Source organism: Rhinoderma darwinii, chromosome 5 (genome assembly GCF_050947455.1).
Source record: "Rhinoderma darwinii isolate aRhiDar2 chromosome 5, aRhiDar2.hap1, whole genome shotgun sequence".
NCBI lineage: Eukaryota > Metazoa > Chordata > Amphibia > Anura > Rhinodermatidae > Rhinoderma > Rhinoderma darwinii.
Genome location: NC_134691.1, coordinates 131,771,087 through 131,791,526, shown reverse-complemented (window position 1 = coordinate 131,791,526; position 20,440 = coordinate 131,771,087). Strand labels below are relative to the sequence as shown.

The following is a 20,440-nucleotide window of genomic DNA, read 5'->3' as shown; positions in this document are numbered from 1 at the left end:
CTGCCATAGTTAAACAGTATAGCCCAAAAGTCAGTACAGATTTAGCAAATGCACATACACATACCCTGAGACATGTTGAGGGAGCGTGGAGGATCAAAAGATCTGGGTGAACAAACGCCTCGACGCGCGTTTCGCCCGATAGACCGGCTTCGTCAGGAGGCTAATTTAAAATGATACTCCAGGGTTATAAATAGAGAACATAAAGTTAGGCTCACCTGTGATGAGCGCAAATCGGCGCTCGGAACACACGCCCAGTGACGCCCACATCACGGGACGCGCCACGCGTCAGATGGAGAAGACGCCGCATGATGAAAAATCACCATAGCGACGTGGGACGCTAAGCGGCACTCCCGGATGTAGGCCACACTGCGCATGCGCAGCCGAGCGTCTGTGCGGACACCACAGGGGAGACAACAGCTGACAGGACTAACCACTGCTGTTATCTACATTCCAGCGCAGATCAGATTATGTAGGAGATAGGGCACTTATAATCTGGTGACAGAGCCTCTTTAAGAGACCATTTGCATAGACATACTAGGATAACGACAACTAGACTCAGGAAAGATAGCAAGGGGCAGAGCCCTTCTTATAGTCCAGGGTGCTCTGGAAGCAATCAGCTCAATCTCACACCAGTGTGCGCTCCAAGGCTGACTGAGCTCGCGAGTGCACCCTGGTGGTCACTGTGGAACAGGACGGCTGCATGTGCAGACATCTATGGACAGAAGGGTGTCGACCGGATGGAAGGAGTTTGTGGTCAGCGACCACAGACGTTACAATAAGTAAAGAAAGAATGTAATGTGTGAGTTAGGTATGTGTATATTCATAATGGGGCACACCAGTTTAAATTTTAGCCTGTGAGGGGAGGCAACAAAGTTTTGATTGTCTATAGGAAATAACTGTAACACAATAATATTTAATTACATGCCATATTAATACACATAGTGTATTTAGAATATTACAATTCTTTAATTTGGTTATAGATTTAGTAATAATTATCCACAGCATTTTACACCATAGGGCTACCCACTGGGGGCCCCCTCCTGCACTACTATCTTTGTCATTCCAGTTTGGAATCCCACCTCTAGACACGCAACTTCTGAAACGTATTGGCACAAAGGAAGGGATGTTTGTAGACAGATCAGTATTTTACTGTCAATGACCAGGAGGCATAAGAATGATGCTTGGTAATTATAGGTAATTACCCTGTATCCAGTGGTGAGGAGGTTTTGGGAATCATTCTCCATTATCTTCAATGTCTTGTAAAAGCTTAATTTATTTACCTAATGTCCAGTTATAGTAGGTTGCAGTGTGTAAGAAGAAAAGAAAAAGAATAACAATTCAATTATACTGGTATTCTCATACAAGGCAGACATTTTTGTCCATCTCAGGCTACAGGGCCTGGTTTCAACTGCAACTTTTGCAACTGCTATCGTTACACCACAATGGCCGTAACAGTAAAAGCAACATTACCCATAAGTTTGAGAGCTACAGAGTACTAACAGAGTCAGTCATAGAGCTTCTTTAAGATAGCCAGTCAAAAGGCTCCCAAAAAATAACCTCTCACAAGGGGTCGATGTGAAATAAATATACCATGCACTCATGGGGAAGGTGGTTGACTGATCATACAGGCTCACAGTAGAGCAGGAAGCTAAATTCTGTACTTTCAGCAATAGATATAAGCAAGTTTAATTTGTAGTGCATTTATAAAATGGCAGGTTATAGGATTTCTTGCTTCTGGGTAGTTCTGGGCACATCCTCAATGCCGTACGGTCAGTTCCCCCTTGCACAATGTATCACACACAGCTGACCAATGCCATGGCAGCGTGTTCTGTAGTTGAATAATACAGAATTACCTGCTCATATGGGGATGACTGATAGTCGATATAAATAGTTGGATAGTTGAGCACTTTGATATTGATATTCGTGATATTTCATTATTTTTATATTTATGTCGATATCTTTTATTCAGTTAAACTTCTCAGTTTATCCCCTGCAATGACAAAATTTCTTAGCAATTTTATTCTGTCTAAAGTAGAAGAGACATATATTGTGAGAAGTGAGATCCAGAAATCATCTAATAAAACAATTTAAAAGGAAACCCATTCATTTAATTTGTTATGACGAGCCTATTTGTTTAAGCAACTTCAGCAATTACCGCGTTACTAGAACTAGGAATAATGAAGCTTCTCTTGAAATATATTAAACATAGTTTCTTTTTAATCGCTGAATATTCTGAAGCATTTAGAGAAGGCAATGCAAGAACAAGTATATTTAATCAGAAATAAAACAGGAGGGTTTCAAAACATAGAAGCATTACACACAACAATACAATACCCTCTATTGAAGCAGAAGCACATTTTTTCACAGGCAGAATAGGAAAAGGAATTGATCTAAGTAGCTAAGACATTGAAGGTACAATGTGTACAAACTTCTATACATAATGTACATTTCCTTAAATACATGTTTACAATGGCAATCAACAAACTACAGTCAATACACTGGAATCTTTTTCATTTGGAACTCAATTTTTAGACCGGTTTCACACACTGGGATTTGATGCGCTTAAGTTGTGTTTTTAGCTACATCATTATATAAAAGAACACAGGGTCAATGACAGAATTTCCCACATCTACATTTTCAGTATAGATGTAGCAGTGCTGAATTTTTTATTTAACAGAGTCTTTTGAGCACCATTATGACCCACTGATTTACAGTGGGTACATAGGTTTACCTGCAATCCCATGGAAAACCAAACATAAGACATAGTAGATTGATGAGTTGTAGAAAACTATGAACTTAGCTCTGAAGCATTGACACAAACCTTCACACCCATTTCCTCATTTTGACAGTGAAGACATGGAAAAGGTGCTTTAACATTTCCAGGTGAATAAATAGATTATAAACCTTTAAATAATTTATTTTTCATTTATGTTCCTTATTGCCTATGCATGCCACCTCTCCAATGTCATAGTTTGTTGCCTGGATGTTATTTGTAGACAGAAACCTGCTGTCGACTAATGTTTGTAGTCTGAAATCAGAAAACGAACCCTAATTGGCTTTTTTTTTTCTACTAGCCATGTCAACAATGGAAATATATTCATAAATGAACGGTTTTAGAAAAATAGGCCTGTTTTCTTTTATTTATTTATTTATTGTACAGAAACAGTGCCACTTTTTGTCCATGGGCTGGGTCCGGAAGTATAGCTCAGTATAACGGCATTACCAATTGGGAATTTAATATTTAATATAAAAGTATTACCAATAGGTTAATTGGATCACATCTGATGTAGCTGCTCACATGTGAAAACTGTGATTTTTTTTTATTCTTATATATACACTAAGATTTTTTTTGTAGCTTTTTATGGACAAATATTTAGAATAACCGTATTATATAATGCTTTTCAAAATGATAAAATTATCCGTAATTTTAAAGACTAGTCAATCTCTTTAATTTAAAAATTCTCAAAAGGAATGAGATCACTATTTGGTTATTATGAAAACACATTTTAACATGTGTAGTTGTAAATATTCATATTTTTAAGGTTTATTAGGGTAATCAAAAATATTCTGTCAGGACTTATGAAAATCTGATCTTTTCAAACAAAACCATGTATTAGGGTTGGCAATAGATGTAGTGATTTCAAGATTGGACTATAAATTGTTAGCTAAAGGTGAATGGACTATTGACAAGCTTTTCTGTATACTAATGCAGGCAGGACCACACAGAGTATGTTCACACGCAGTATTTTCAGGTGTATTTTTAAGCATAAACGCCTCGAAATAAGCCTTGAATAACACTAGCGAAAGGCCTTCACACAGCTTCCCGTTTAAATCAATGGGAAATACTGCGTTTAGTTCAGACGAGGCGTATTTCTTATGCCACTGTTTTAAAAAACGGCGCGTAAAAAGATGCCACGTAAAAAGAAGGAGCATGACACTTCTTGAGGCTTTTTTGGAGCTGTTTTTCGATTGACACTCTGAAAAACGCTTCGAAAAATGCTTTATGAAAATGCTTCAAAATCATTTTCAGCTTCAAAAACACCTGGAAATCAGAGACTGTTTTCCCTTGAAAACAGCTCAGTAGATTTCAGACGTTTTTTATTGTACATGTAAACATACCCTTAAAATCACTTGCTTTGCCAAATTTTGGTATACAAATGCATTATCTTGTATTTATCTCTACTGCTTTTTACAGAATGTCTTGCTGTTTAGAATGTGTCTTATATATCATATCTATTGAAACAATGTTAGTTATGCGCCGGAATGTTATCAAGTGAATCTATAGAGTAGAATGTCAGCGTATATACAATATATATCTATAGAACAGGCTGTTTTTTATAGGTGTTAGGCCCCATGCACACGACTGTGCCCTTAATCACAGTCCGTGATTAGGGGCACGGCTGTCCGCTGACAGCATTTGTGGGCCATGCTCCCATATAAAGTAATGGAGCATGGTCTGTAAAAAGCAAAAAATAGGACATGTCCTATTTTTGCGGAGCCTTTTTACGGCACGGACACCTTCCCGTAAATATACAGGAAGTTTTCCGTCGGCCATAGAAATGAATGGGTCTGTAATTACGTACCGTAATTGCGGTCCGTAATTACGCACTAAATCTACGGTAGTGTGCATGGGGTCTCATGTTGTAGGGACCAAAGAGAAAGAAAGTGTAATTTTCCATTTTTAAAGTGTTTTAACCTATTTTACATAATTTTTCTTCTTTTTTGGATAAATCAGTAGTACATGTGAATACACAAAACTTTGTAACATATCTAATTGGGGGAAAATTGCATCTTTCTCACCATCCAGCAGCTAGTAATTCTCCCTTTCCCTGTCTCTAATTTTCCTTAAACATTTAAAGGATTAAAACAGTAAATACTAGATACTAGAAAAGGCCCCTGTTCACACAGACAAAAAACATCCGAAATCGCACATGCCGCGGTTTCCGCCTCTGACCTCCCATTGAAATCAATGGGAGGCAGAAAAAAACCCATGGCGCTAGTTTCCGAGTGTTTTTCACTGCGTTTTTTGCTTGCGGTCCTTGCATTAGCTTCAATGGTCACAGGCAAAAAATGGCATGAAAAGCGCAGAAAAAAAAAGCACAGGCAGTTCAGAATCTGCCTCAAAATTCCTGAAGGAATTCCGAGACAGACTTTTTTTCTGTCTCCAAAAAAAACTCTGTGTGAACAGGGCCTAGATTTGGAAGATGAGCTGCAAAAATATCTCTCACTCATTGTGTGTGAAACAAAGCTCATACTGTGAGAAGGGAGAAGTAGGAGGGATCATATAACAGTGTCTATGTCTCTGACTGTGCGTGACACTGGATTATGGGTAAAAGCAAGGGGAGACATCTGATTGGCTCACAGCACTGCTCTTACATCACACCAGGAAGGCCTAACCACTCAGCAAGAGAAAATGAACAATTACAGAAATGATGCAGAGGGATGGAAAAAGACCAAAAACAACCACTTAAAATAGTTTGGGAACTTTGAAAACTAATGATAGTGGCAAAAGACCAAAGGGACATTAGAGATTACATTGCTAGATTTGCTTACTCCAGAAAATCAATGATCTAGATGAAATATGAGTTTGACTATAATACATATATGGTGCAGTTTTACTATTCAAAATGCTCCAGAATTCTGGCGCACATGCCATGCGCCACATCTATTAACTGTTTTACACTAAAATGTAAATGTATTAACACTTTTTGAGCCACAGTCGTCAAGGAGGCATGGCTGAAAGGAAACTGGCCATGTTCTTTCAGAAATGGGGTAGCGGTTTATAGTAAATCTGGTCAGTGTGTCCAAAGCATAAAATAGACCGAATGGATATGGACTTATATCAACATATGAGCAATTACAAAATAAAAAAAAGATAAATCCTTAATTTAACAAAAATAAAATAAACAAAAAGCAAAAATTTATTTACTGGGAAGAATTTTCACTCCACATGCAGGTTACGTTCCCTGTATACAGAATCCAGCATATATAACACCATCATCAGCAAACATTGTCATGCATGTTGTACCTCCGCAAATGTCTTAATTTATTTACATGGTCAAATTATCAATTTACAATCTTTTTTGTCAGTATATGTAACAATAACCTCTTCATGGATTTATTTAGCAAAATGTCTTCTTGAATTGTAATCGATGAAACTACTAAAATACTGGAATGTGATGTTATGTATTAGAAAGTGATTTTCATACAAAAGTGAATTCTAATATCTTTACAATGCGAAATAACGCTTCTTGTTAATCATTATTAGCTATGGTACATAGAATGATAAATTATTATACATGTGTACTATTAAAGATATAAATAAGCAGTAGCTCAGTTTAAAAATCAAAATTCTAAACCAGACTAAACTTTGATTTCATGATTCCAATTCTCCCTGTTTTTATTTAATACTTTCTTGAGTGCAAGTGAAACGCAATTTCATATGAAAAAGTAATGAATAAATAAGATCCTTTGAATTCAATTGATACTTTCATAAGTGAAGGCTTTTGCGAAATATAGTTTGTATTTTAAAGAGGCTCTGTCACCAGATTTTCAAACCCCTATCTCCTATTGCAGCAGATCGGCGCTGCAATGTAGATTACAGTAACATTTTTCTTTTTCAAAAACGAGCATTTTTGGCCAAGTTATGACCATTTTTATATTTATGCAAATGAGGCTTGCAAAAGTACAACTGGGCGTGTTTAAAGTTATGTCCAACTGGGCGTGTATTGTGTGTGTGTGTACATCTGGGCGTTTTTACTTGTTTTACTAGCTGGGCGTTGTGAATAGAAGTGTATGATGCTGACGAATCAGCATCATCCACTTCTCTTCGTTACCACCCAGCTTCTGGCAGTTCACAGACACACAGCGTGTCCTCGCTCATCCGACGCGATGACGTTCCTGTGGGAGGAAGTGAGTGACGTCACAGCGTGATCTCGTGAGGACACGCTGTGTGTCTGTGCACTGCCAGAAGCTGGGTGGTAACAAAGAGAAGTGGATGATGCTGATTCGTCAGCATCATACACTTCTATTCACAACGCCCAGCTAGTAAAACAAGTAAAAATGCCCAGATGTACACACACAATACACGCCCAGTTGGACATAACTTTAAACACGCCCAGTTGTACATAAGAAAGGCTCATTTGCATAAATATAAAAATGGTCATAACTTGGCCAAAAATGCTAATTTTTGAAAAAAAACAAAACTTTACTATTATCTACATTGCAGCGCCAATCTGCTGCAATAGGAGATAGGGGTTTGAAAATCTGGTGACAGAGCCTCTTTAAGAAGCAATGCATTAATATCATGTTCCCCTATACTCTTTGATAAAATGTATCCACCACAGTACTAATATGTTGTCAATGAACTCATTTTTGTATTTCTTATATACTTTACAGCAGCTTTAGTTCAAAGCAGAGCTGGCAGTTAAATTGTACTGATAATTAACATCAAATTGGCAACATGAGGGCACGACCAGACGTGGCAGAGTTTTTCCGCTGCAAATGTTGGTGCAGATTTGGGGCAATTACGCAACGAATCTGCACCACAATTTGCATATTTGACAGGTAATTCAGACGTTGCAGAAAACACAGCGGACTTGCCACAGATTTCAGTTTTTGCATTGCAAAGGCTGAAATCCGCAGTGAAATTCCGCTTCTTCTCCGCAACAGACAAGCTGTGGAGGGAAAATTCCGCACCGCAGCCTATGGTCCGCAGCGGAGTTTTCCACAATGTCTTAACTAACTTGACTAAAAATGTATTGAAACCACTGTAAAAAACGGCTGCTGGAGAATTCCACTGCTGACTGTCCGCAGCGGAATTCCGCCACGTCCGGCCGTGCCCTAATAGTCATTAATTTTACATTTTAGCTTAATATTACTGGCTCATGATTAATCTTTAAGAATACAACCGTCGTCATTTACAATTTAAGAAGCATCAAGATTTCCAACATACATCTCTTATCGCTTACGTGAGCAGCAGTAGCTTAGACGATGTAACTTATAGGATGTAAGCTAAGTGAAGTAGATGCCAGCCACATTAAAACTAGACGATGTAGTTGCAATTTTAGCTAAGTATCCTTGTGCTTTAAAATCTTGCGGCTTGCATTAACAGATCTGAAAAGGACCATTATCTTAATCTCCGTCAAACATGAGTGCAGTTTGTAGATGGTGGGGTCTCCATTTTGCTTTTAATCTCCTTAGCATCACTTTGCATGGAGTCACAACCCATCTGACATTTAAATACTTGCTTATAAGCTTTTCGGAAATTTTCGGACAGAAAAGCATAAATGATAGGATTGACTGAAAAGTTACTGTATGCAAGGCAATGAGCAGTTATTCTGAAGACGAATGAGGCTTGAGTAAGCGGAAAGCTTCCAAATTCTGCCCAGAGATGGATCACATGATGGGGGAGCCACGATATCCCAAACACCACTACAACAACGAGAACTGTTTGTGCCGTCTATAAAACACAAATAATAAAGTCAATTAATATTCAATGTATCACTAATAAGAGCAATAATGGTACTATTATACTATTATAAGGAATATCATTACATCTAGAGATATTGTAAAAAATCACTGATATTTTCGTATTCATTTTTAAGACATTCCCTTTACTCTTTCTCTCAAAATATAGATGTCTTGCATTGGAAAACAACATACAACGGTCCACATTTATTATTCAACTTAAATGTGCAGTATAATTTGTGACTGTTTCTAGTTACTCGCCAAATTTAAAAAGTAACAAATAAAATTTGGCATGGTCTCAAAAAAACGTAGTTTGGGCCACATTTATTAAGAATTTGTGAAAATTTTGCTAATTTTGGCACAAATCTACGCCTGCTTATAGAAGGCTTATATTCTATTTTCTTACAGTTAAAAATGCTCCTTTTAATACATTTGGAGCAAATGACTCACATGCCCTTCTTTATATAGACTGGTAAAAAAAATATGCCATATGTCTTAGTAAGGCCATTTTCAGACGTGGCGGAATTGCTGTTGAATTGAACTGCGGACAGTCCGCAGTGGAATTCTGCAGCAGCCATTTTACATTTGTTTCTATACATTTTTAGGAAACTTAGTTCAGACGTTGCGGAAAATAACTGTGCGGAATTTAGGCTGCGGTGCAGATTTTTCCCTCCGCAGCATGCACTGTCTGTTGCGGAGAAGAAGCGGAATTTCACTGCGGATTTCAACCTTTGCAATGCAAAAACTGAAATCTGGGGCAAGTCCGATGTGATATCTGGAACGTCTGAATTACCTGTCAAATATGCAAATGTTGGTGGAGATTCGTTGCGTAATTGCCCCAAATCTGCACCAACATTTTCAGCGGAAAAATTCTGCCACGTCTAAACATGGCCTAAATGTGGGCCACTATTTTTTTGAGTCATCAGTATTTCTGCAGTTGATTCTACAATGTATACTGCTTTTCTAGGACACATAACATTTGCTATTAAAAATATATAATACATTCAATAGCTCTTTCTTTCATAGAATTTACGTTCTAAAATGTAACCATAGATTCTCAGGTACAGTTCAAATATTAGTTCATATTCATCATACTTTACACATTGCAGATATATGTTTCTCTAAATCATGAGACCGAGCTCACCACAGTAATCAGATTATACTACTATAGTCAGCTCACTAGTAAATGTACTGAAATATCAGATTGGAAGAGTAAACTGCATATTCTATGTACAATACTCTCTACTTTCTTGTGCAATTTAATTAAAATAAACACTGCATGTTCTGCAAAGTCGGTAATTTAATTAAAATGTCTGCCCCTGTTAAACCTTGCTGGATTATCTATTCTGATCTATGTGTATAGGTGCTAGGGACAATTGTAGCTGAAAGTGCATGTATTTTTATAAGGACGGAAAAATGTTTCTAATTACTTCGTGTTTTCATTCAAAATGTCCATAGCAACCGTACTAAAACACTAATAAACAATTCATATTTTTCTAGTTAGAAACCCTCACATACTGTAACTATAACCAGTTGCTAAGAATGAGAAAGTCATAAAAGTTTTGTTTTTTTTGTGACCCTGGAGATATTTTTTAAGCATAATTTAGCTTAAAAAAAAATCTTAAATTAAGCAGCCATTTTCTAATGGAGAATGCAATGTTCTGTAATAGTATTTCATAACAGATTTAGAAAACCTGACTCATAAGCATGGTGTCCCGATTAATTATTATTCCGACGTTGCAGAGAATAACTGTGTGGAAATTAGGCTGCGGTGTAGAATTTTCCCTCCGCAGCATGCTCATTACATTGAGGAGAAGAAGCGAAATTTCACTGCGGATTCCAGCCTTTGCAATGAAAAAAACTGAAATCTGTGGCAAGTCCGCTGTGATATCTGCAACGTCTGAATTACCTGTCAAATATGCAAATGTTGCTGCAGATTCGTTGCGTAATTGCTCCGGATCTGCACCAATATTTGCAGCGGAAATATTCCACCACGTCTGAACATGGCCTAACAGCTATAATAATGGTCATATTTTTCCCCCATAAACATTGTAGTTTATATTTATATTTATTTATTTATTTATTTTCTAGAATCATATTGGTCTATACATAATATGTATGATTACATAAAACCATTTTAAAATATGTTTAACTTTTCAAATATAATTTCTGCAGAAAATGGAAGAAAAACTACATGGAAGCAATTACATAAAAATGGTAACCAATGAAAAAATCTATGTAAAACACAGAACAATCAAAAGCTGTTGCTAAAAATGATTTCATTCCGTTACAGTACATTGACATCTAAGACATTTAGCAATATTTGTTTTTTTATACCAATGCAATCAATAAAATGTGGTAATTGAGCTGTAAGCTCCAGGTGGCTTCCTACCCTAGAGAGAGTTAAATTAAAAAGATACTATAAAACAAACATTAATTATTTCTGTAAATATTAGCTTAAGTTTGTTACATGATTAATTTTTGAAAAGACACAAAACACATCAGGAAACCTTGTTTAGCACAAAGTACAATAGCACCGATGACAACAACCTAGTAAATAGGAAAATGTCTCTAAGTTCACACTAACCCCTATTTTCCCAAAACTATGAGAACTATCCACATGTGTTCTATGTTTGCATTATTGACATGCTGGTCTAAACAATGAGTTCAGATTTTAAGGCCTTAATGCCAATCCACTTTGATTTTATCGGTGTGATTAAATAAATTGCACAATTGTGTGATTAAAACCAACGTACAATCACAAAATTGTCATGTAACTTTTTTTATGAACTTGTGTTTTTAAATTCCATAATTCACCCGGTCTTCATAGCTTTTATGTAAAAATTTTGCCACTTTATCCTATGAAATGTCTAATTTACGAAGTTATTAGTAATGTTTTTTCCATGTTTAAAAAAAAAAAACAACCAAAAAAAGATTCCTGCTATAACAGAGAATTCAGTTTGGGACATTGAGCTGTTCCTGGTAGTTGTGCACATGACAAGTAATTGCCGGTCACTATAAACTAGAACTACAAAAAGTGAATCTGATTAAATACATAACACAATTTTAAAATCAACACCCATACAACCCAAAACTATTAAAATAAAAAAATACTGCCCAGTTCAGGATTAAGAGGATTATCCAGTGGTGTACAAAACATACCCTAAGTCATTCCCTATGAGTAATGCTTAAATGCCTATTATTTTCTTTCGTTGCTTACAGCTATGACTCATTAGGGCAAAGATATGACCAGTGATGTCCCATACCTCACATATTTGCATAAGTAAAAACCCATAAGTAGCTCACCTGGTAGTCAGTATGCGTTGAAAAAATGGTCATTAGCAAATGTTACATGTTACATCTTTGGGCACTGTACACATCACATTTTCATCCTACAATTAGTGTATTTGTCAGGAAAGCTCTCGACGTATATGCTAAACATGTCGATAGAGCTCCTTGAGCCCAAAAGAGCCAAAAGTGTAGGCCTCTGTCACGATTTTATACGTTGGTATACCTTTTTTTAAAAGGATGAACTAGCGGTAGTAGACTATGCTATTCCATTTGCACAAAAAGTATACAGTGTGATATACTTTTTTTTAACATAGAAGCCTAAGAGTGACGTATGTCACTATACAGAAAATGTCACAAGCATCCGTTTAATGTATATGTTAAGGGTTTTTCAATAGCCTTTCATGATGTATACATTAAAGGGATACCATATATACTGTGGGCGACGTCACCCATAGACAGTGACTGCACCATATATAGGCGTTGGCATTGTATATGAGCTGTCCGTGGCTGGCATTGTATTTGACAGTTTTGTGGTTATCATTGTATATAGGGGAAGGTATAGTAACTGTGACTTGATTTGGATTTTGTATTTGCCACTCTTAAAGGGAACCTGTCACCAGCATTTCACCTATTGAACTTTACTTATCCCTCACTGGCCGCTGCTATTTAAAGTTCATTGCCGTTATCCCCTCTCTTAAACTCCTCCTCCGACTGTAAATAATGCTCTGCAAACATTTTGCGCCTTTTATTGTAATAATCCGGTGTCCCTTTTTTGCGCACACACCAGAATAGGACATCAATGCACAAGCGCGGGATTTTGTGTGCTGGGGAAAGGCGAGGAGCTGTCAATCAAAAGTAAGGAGGCGGGGTCAACTCGGGAAGACTTGAGGAATGAAGATTTGACTCTTTTCGAACGAAGATTTGACTCTTTTATGCTCATTAGCATACGATGTGGGAACACTAAAAAACTGAACACTAAAGCTACAGAGCCAACTAAGAAGACAATTATAGGTTATATGGAAATGATTTTTCACCCACTACCACCAAGTATTGCTGGTTCAATAGGTGAAATGCTGCTGACAGGTTCCCTTTAAGGGGAAGTGAAAGCAACTCAAAAGACAGTACACAACATTTGCTCAGGAAAATTGTTTAGATAAATGGTATTGGAAAAGACCCAACAATTAAAGTTTATTATAAAATTTCCAGCAAATTTATCTGGTTACCTTTGTAGGTTACCTTTGCCTCATGGAAAAAAAGTGTTATATTACATACCGTGTCAAAGATGCCTTACGTGTCCAGTTTACAGGTGGTCTCTTACTAAACAGTCTAAAATTGTCTGCCACCCAGGAGGTCTTATCATGACTATGTATTATACGGTGCCCATTCATTTAGACATCTGCTTGGAAAACAGTGGCTACCCACAGCTTTCACCAATGTGCGGGGAGTTGTACAGTTATAATAACCTCTTTAAATGGAATGTGTCATCAGAAAATGACCTATTGTTTAATCCCTTAATGACCAGCCTATTTTAGACCTTAATGACCAGGCCATTTTTTAAGTTTTTCCATCGTCGCATTCCAAGAGCTATAACCTTTTTATTTTTGCGTCAACATAGCTGTATAAGGTCTTATTTTTTGCGGGACAAGTTGTATTTTTTAATAGCACTATTTTGGGGGACATATTATTTACTGATTAACTTTTATTAACTTTTATTTGGGGGGAAATAGAAAAAAACCTGAAATTTTGCCACTCTTTTTCGCGTCTTAAATCTACGCCATTTACCGTGTGATATAAATAACACAATAACTTTATTCAGCGGGTTGTTACGATTGCAACGATACCAAATTTGTATCGTTTTTGTATGTTTTACTACTTTTACACAATAAAAACGCTTTTTTTTCAAAATTATTTGTTTTTGTGTCTCCATATTTGAAGAACCGTAACGTTTTTATTTTTTCGTCGATGCAGTTGTGTGAGGGCTTTTTTTTTTGCGGGAAGACTTGTAGTTTTTATTGGTACCATTTTGGAGTAGATGCGACTTTTTGATCACTTTTTATCACATTTTTTTAAAGTCAGTATTCACAGAAAACAGCAATTTTTCCATAGTTTTTTATTAAATTTTTTACGGCGTTCACCGTGCGGGTTAAATAATGTAATAGATTTATAGTCGGAGTCATTACGGACGCGGCGATACCAAATATGTGTAACTTTTTAACTTTATTTTGTTTTTTTAATAGTAAAGTATTTTGTAAGGGGAAAAGCTGGGTTTTTCATTTTTTTTCACATTTTTTTTTTAAATTAACTTTATTAAACTAGTCCCACTAGGGGACTATAATATGCGATTCTGCGATCGCATTTATAATACACTGCGGCATGATCTAGAAGGCATTCACTATAGGCAGACCTGGGGGCCTTTATTAGACCCCGGGCTGCCATTGGAGACACAGACACTCGGCGATCGTATCGCCGGGTGTCGGTGGGGGAGAGAGGGAGCTCCCTCCCTCTCTCCAAAACCACTCAGATGCGGTGCTCGCTATTGAGCACCGCATCTGAGGGGTTAAAAAGGTGAGATCGGTACTAATAATGATCTCACCCGGCAGAGCAGGGACGCTCCCAGCCCTCAGCTGCCTCTGGCAGCTGAGAGCAGGGAGATTTGACAGCTCCCTGCTCTGTTAACTTATTCCGATGCCGCGACGTAAAAAGTCTATGGCATTGGAATAAGGCCCGTTAGTGACCGACGTAGAAACACGATGGGCCGGTCACTAACGGGTTAAATAATGGTTTTATGTGAAACCTATTAGTTAAGAATTCTTGGTGATGTTTTTTAAATAAAAATGTTTATGTCATTATCTTTAATAAAGAATAATCACAAAATCTTGCCGTTTTCATTCTGGCCGCACATAATAGACTGACACTTATTGTTCTGTAGAGATCACAGCAGTCATCTCATTATCATCACAAGCAAGACTGCAATGAGAGGTAACACCTTTATATAGATAACAAAGGATCCACTATTGACAATCCCATTTTGCACGATGACCTATGCACAAGTCACAGAGCATGTCTAGAAAACGCTCCCATGGAAGTCATTGATTCCCCTCCTGTTTACAGGTTCCTGTGGTCCATGTGGCTGCTGTAAAGCATCTCTCTGAATGTGGTTAATAGCAGTTCAAGCAGGATGACTGCCCCCATGATCATGTACAGAAAATAGAATAAAGAAATCTACAATCAAAAAATAAAAACAGATTAGAAAAAATTGATTATGTTTCACTATCTTGTTTTAATAAGTAAAAAATATAAAGGTGATAGAAAGTGTAAAATATAAAGTATGCAAAGCATGTGCAGTATTATGTTTACCATACGAACAAACAGTACACACAAAACATACAGTGCTGTGAAATTTTTTTGTCCCTTTCCAATTTCTTCTATTTTTGCATGTTTGTCACAATCGAATGTTTCAGATCCTCAAACTTTTTTATAATATTAGACAAAGATAACCCAAGTAAACACAAAATGCTCTTTTCAAATGATGATTCCATTTATTGAAATAATGTGTTGTTCAGTCTTGCCTAGTCCTATGTGAAAAAGTAATTGCCCCCTTAGCTACTAAATCAACCAGTTAACCAAATTCATTTAGCAATTTGGCTCAGTTTCACTAGTTACACCCAGGTGCTTGGGGAAGACTGCTGAGCCGAAACGTTGCACAACCGGGTAAAAGTTACTATACTTTTTTGCATCATGACGTGAATCCGGTCTATTACTTTGTTGGTGGAGATTGTGTTGGGGTCAGTTGGACGAAGCCCCTATTTTGACTTGCACCACACATACTTTTGTTACTTAGGCTTTGGATGCAGACCTTTTTGATCTTTTTTGCACTAGTTACACCTAGGCATGATTACTGCCAGACCTATTAAATCTAAACATTATTCAAATAGAACCTGTCTGGCAATGTGAAGCAGGCAAGGATGCCTCAAAATGCAGCACATGATGCCACGTTCTAAAGGCATTCAAATACAGATGCCAAAAGTAATCAAAATCTACCAGTCTGGAAAGGGTTACATCGTCATTGCTAAGGTTCTGAGACTCGAGCGATTATCCACAAATGGAGAAAACTTGGAGCAGTAGTGAACCTTCCCAGGAGTGGCAGGCCTACCATAATTGCATCAACAGCTCATCAAAAAACTCATCCAGGAGGTCACAAAAGTACCCGGACGTACTGTACATCTAAAGAATTGCAGGCCTCACTTGCCTCAGTTAAGGCCAATGTAAATGCACACGATTTTGCAATAAGAAAGATACTTGTCAAAAATGGCATCCATGGGAAAGTTGCAAGGTACAAACCACTGTTGACCAAAAAGAACACAAAGGCTTGTCTTACTTTTGCCAAAAAACATCTAGATGACCCCAAATACTTTTTGGATAACATTCTGTGGACTGATGAGTCACAGGGGGACATTTTTGGAAGACATGGGTATCATTACATCTGCCGTAACACTGCATTCTACCATAAGAACCCCATTCCAACAGTCAAACATGATGGTAGTGGTGGTGGTGAGATGATCTAGGGCTGCTTTGCTTCTATCTTTCCATCAGGATAATGATTCAAGCAAATCCATCTCTTTTGTTTTTTTATAGAATATTTTGCTTATCATTTACAAAAACATCACAGAAGTTATCCATATACAGAGTGAGGCGGCCATTAGATTCCTGGCAAAATACATTACAATAGTCCACGAAAGTCCTTTAAAAAAGCCCTGCAGCACGCATTCAATAACACTCAATAGATTTGCTTTATAGGACTACTAACAAGAGAGCCATTTTCTCAAGTATGGAGTTCACTTTGGAGCTTTATATTTGCTATAGATGGAAGCATGTCTGGTTGCAGCGGGACCAGTTAAACAACATTGGCAAAGTCCTTTTGTAGCTTTGAAAATAACGAAACAAAAAAAAGGCTCTGTTACACTGCCGTAAGAGACTCAGTCGTAGCCTCTGTCAACCGTCCTGTCAGATTTGACCGACGCACTACACTACGTGTCGCACTATTCTTCCTGTCAAAATAATGGGGACTATGTCGGAACCCAACGAACCCTATTGTAAGTCAATAAGGTCTGTCGTATGACGAATCCGGCAATGCGCTGTGGCTTCCGTTATGAATGGAAGCCAAAACACATGTGTAAACATAACGAAGATAAAAAAAGAAAGGAAATTTAGAAACCATAAGCCAAATGAAAAAAAAATATTTACACCTAGCTGTCAAGACCACATTAGTTGTTTAGAAAAAGATTTTTTTCTTCAGGCTCATTTCTTATTATGTAAACCATTTTCTTAGAAAATCTATCATCCTTGTCCTGTATCTAACATTAATTGAACATAATGGTCTGCACTGCCTGTAAATTCTAGTAACATCTGTTTTGTGCCATTATATTTCTATGTCTAATTCCAGAGCTCACCTTTTAGCACATTATCAGTATCATTTGTATCCAAGGAAACACGAGAGCACGCTTTTTGTTTGTTAATGGGATCTAACATTACTCGTAGATATATATATATATATATATATATACACACACACACACACACACACACACACACACACACACACACACACACACACACACAACTACAGTAAGTATATATTTCATAGAAAGTAATGAAAAAACATCCAACATGTTCTGCCTTTGTATTTATGCATGTTTTTTGTATTATTATAAAAAAAAATTGAAGGGGCTTAAAAGCAAAAATATGCACAGTAATTATATGTGTATCATTCAGCAAACATTATCATTCAGCAAATTATAGGTTGTACATTTTTTCTGATATCAGCTAACAACAACACATTAGTAAGCAAGACAATAATTTTATTTGGACAAGATTTGCTTTCAACTGTTGCAGTTAGTATTATTCCGCACCCTCTGCAACCTGAGACTTATTTATATTCTCTATCATTTCTATTTCAGATAAAAATGTGTTCATGACTGTTAAAAGCTGTCAAAACTTTTAAAATCAATTCTTAATTGTTTTATTTATTTAATCAATGTCTTATGATACAGCTTCTATGTATCCTGTGTACATACGTAGAAGCTGTATTATTTTTCTCTCCGTCTAATCCATTACTTCAGCCGAACTGGAACTTAGATGTGATCAATATCAGCTGAATTTTGTGTCATAGACACAAGACATTGATTTATTAAAAATAAAAATTGCTTTCAAAGGTGTACATAGCCTTTAACAGTTACATTGATGAATGTAGTTGGAGGAGGAGACTGAATTGACTCCTATGAAGGCATACCTCCCACCTTTCAAGAAATGAAATAAGGGACAAATGCCACAGCAATTTTTTACATTAAAGGGGTTTTCCCATCAGGGACATTTATGACATATCCACAGGATATGTCATAAGCGTCAGATAGATGCAGGTCCCACCTCTGGAGCATCTATCTCTAGAATTGGGCCTGACGCGTGTAAGTCCCGACCATGAAGAAAAAAACAGCGTAGCTTGCTGAGTTAGCCTGTTTGCGTAGCTTCCATAGGTAGTGAACAGTAGTTACGGAAGCAGCGTAACATGCGAACAATGCTGTTTCCGTAACTACCATTTAGTTCTATGGGACTTATGGGAACAGCGCAGCTCAGCAAGTTACACTCTTTTCCTCTTCATGGTCAGGAATTACACGCGTCAGCCGGAATACAGAGCGGTAGAGTGGGGTTTAGTGGGCCCAATTCTAGAGATAGGTGCACTTCCCAGAGGTAGGCCCGAAACTATCTGACATTTATGGCATATCCTGTGGATATGTCATAAATGTTACTGTTGGGAAAACTCCTTTAAGCTATACCTCTAACCCCGCCCAATCCCTGTCCATGCAGGTTCAATACCGTCCAGTCTAGTGTCACTGTGCAGTGAAAAACTGTGAAGGAAGTGCAGCACTAAAACAGCGTGCGGCACCTTCATTTTTAGGTTCAAAGGCATACTGTCACGACGATTGGTGTAGACCCACTGGGCCGTACTGCATAGCGGGGTAGCAGCTCACCAACTAGGTACAAAACAATGTCTATAGTCCAGAACTGGTACCTGAGGCAATGTTGACAGTAGCAGAGACACGACTTGACTTTCACTGTAGATGGCTAGTAGATGCAGCGGAAGACACGACTTGACTCTCACTGTAGATACGATAGCACGGGATATAGGGTACAGGCAGCAGGAACAGGTAACACTGGGAACTGTAAAACACTGGGAGACCATTTACAAGACAAACTTAGGTATACAACAACGCTCAGGCAAGGATCAAGTGGGCAGAGCCCTTTTTATAGTCCAGCAGCAATTTGAGCTAGTTATTGATTAATGACAGCTGGACGCGTACTGGCCCTTTAAGGAAGTGAGTGCCGGTGTCTCCTTGGAGGAAGATGTCGCCGAGAACACAGATGTCCATGGCCAGGACCGTCAGAGGGTAAGTCTGAACAACGGCCCTCGGCCATAGACATTACAGTATCCCCCGTCTTACGCCCCCTCTTCTTGGGACCAGAGCGGGAGAGAAACTTCCTCACGAGGACAGGAGCATCGATGTTCTCCTCTGGCTCCCAAGACCTCTCTTCTTGGCAAAACTCCCTCCAATCCAATAAATAAAATGTTCTTCCTCCCACCTTCTTGGTGGCCAGAATCTCCTTTACTTCGAAAGTCCCAGATGAGCCGCCTTGGACCACTGTGGAACTAGGAGTCCTGGAGTAGCGGTTCAGGACCACGGGCTTCAGCAAGGAGACATGGAAGGAGTTAGGGATCTTGAGGATAGGAGGCAGCCGAAGCTTGTATGACACAGGATTGATCTGTAGCAGAATCTCGAAGAGTCTGAGGAACCTGGGAGCAAACTTGCAAGACGGCACACTCCGTCGGATATTCCTGGAAGACAGCCAGACCTTTGCACCTGGAAGAAACTGTGGGTGTTCTCGTCTTCTAGTGTCTGCCTTTCTCTTCATGTGGTCCACCGCCAGCAGAATAGAAGATCGTGTCTGTTGCCATATCTGCAGAAAATCCCTGAAGGTAGAGTCAGCTGCCGGCACCTGGGACATAGTAGAGACAGGCAGGGGTATTCGAGGTTGTTAGCCATAGACAATGAAGAACGGACTGGAGGTGGTGGACTCACTAGTATGGCTATTATAGGAGAACTCAGCCCATGGGAGCAACTGCACCCAGTCATCATGCCGTCTGGAGACAAAGTGCCGCAAAGTTGGACTTCTCCTCGGCTTATCATACTCAGTCGAGAGGGTTAACCAAATTATGGAGAACCCTCTCGACTGAGTATGATAAGCCGAGGAGAAGTCCAACTTTACACCGAGGAGGCAGCAGAGTGCTCTCCGGATCTTCAAGGGGAACTGGACCCCTCGATCCGAGACAATATGCAAAGGCAAGCCGTGCAGACGGGAGATGTGTTGAACGAAGAGGTCAGCCAGTCGAGCAGCAGAAGGCAGACGAGTCAGGGGAACAAAATGAGCCATTTTAGAAAATCGATCCACCACCACCCAGATCACACTGCATCCAGCAGAGAGAGGCAGATCTGTGACAAAGTCCATTGCAATATGTCGCCAGGGGGCATCAGGCACAGGCAGTGGTCGGAGCAGACCAGCTGGTCTGGAGTGGGCAACTTTATTTGCTGCGCACACCGTACAGGAGGAGACAAAGTCCATAACGTCT

General features: G+C 38.4%; 1 protein-coding gene across 1 annotated transcript in view; it reads right to left on the bottom strand.

Annotated features, from left to right (window-relative positions):
* Window positions 1–7,216: 7,216 nt before the first annotated feature.
* The window catches only part of GALR1 (galanin receptor 1), a 300,040-nt gene continuing 286,816 nt past the window's right edge, over window positions 7,217–20,440 (bottom strand). The window contains exon 3 of the mRNA XM_075828383.1: window positions 7,217–8,461. Within this exon, the coding sequence (XP_075684498.1) occupies window positions 8,144–8,461 (318 nt within the window). The 3' untranslated portion in view covers window positions 7,217–8,143. The remainder of the gene's footprint in view (window positions 8,462–20,440) is intronic.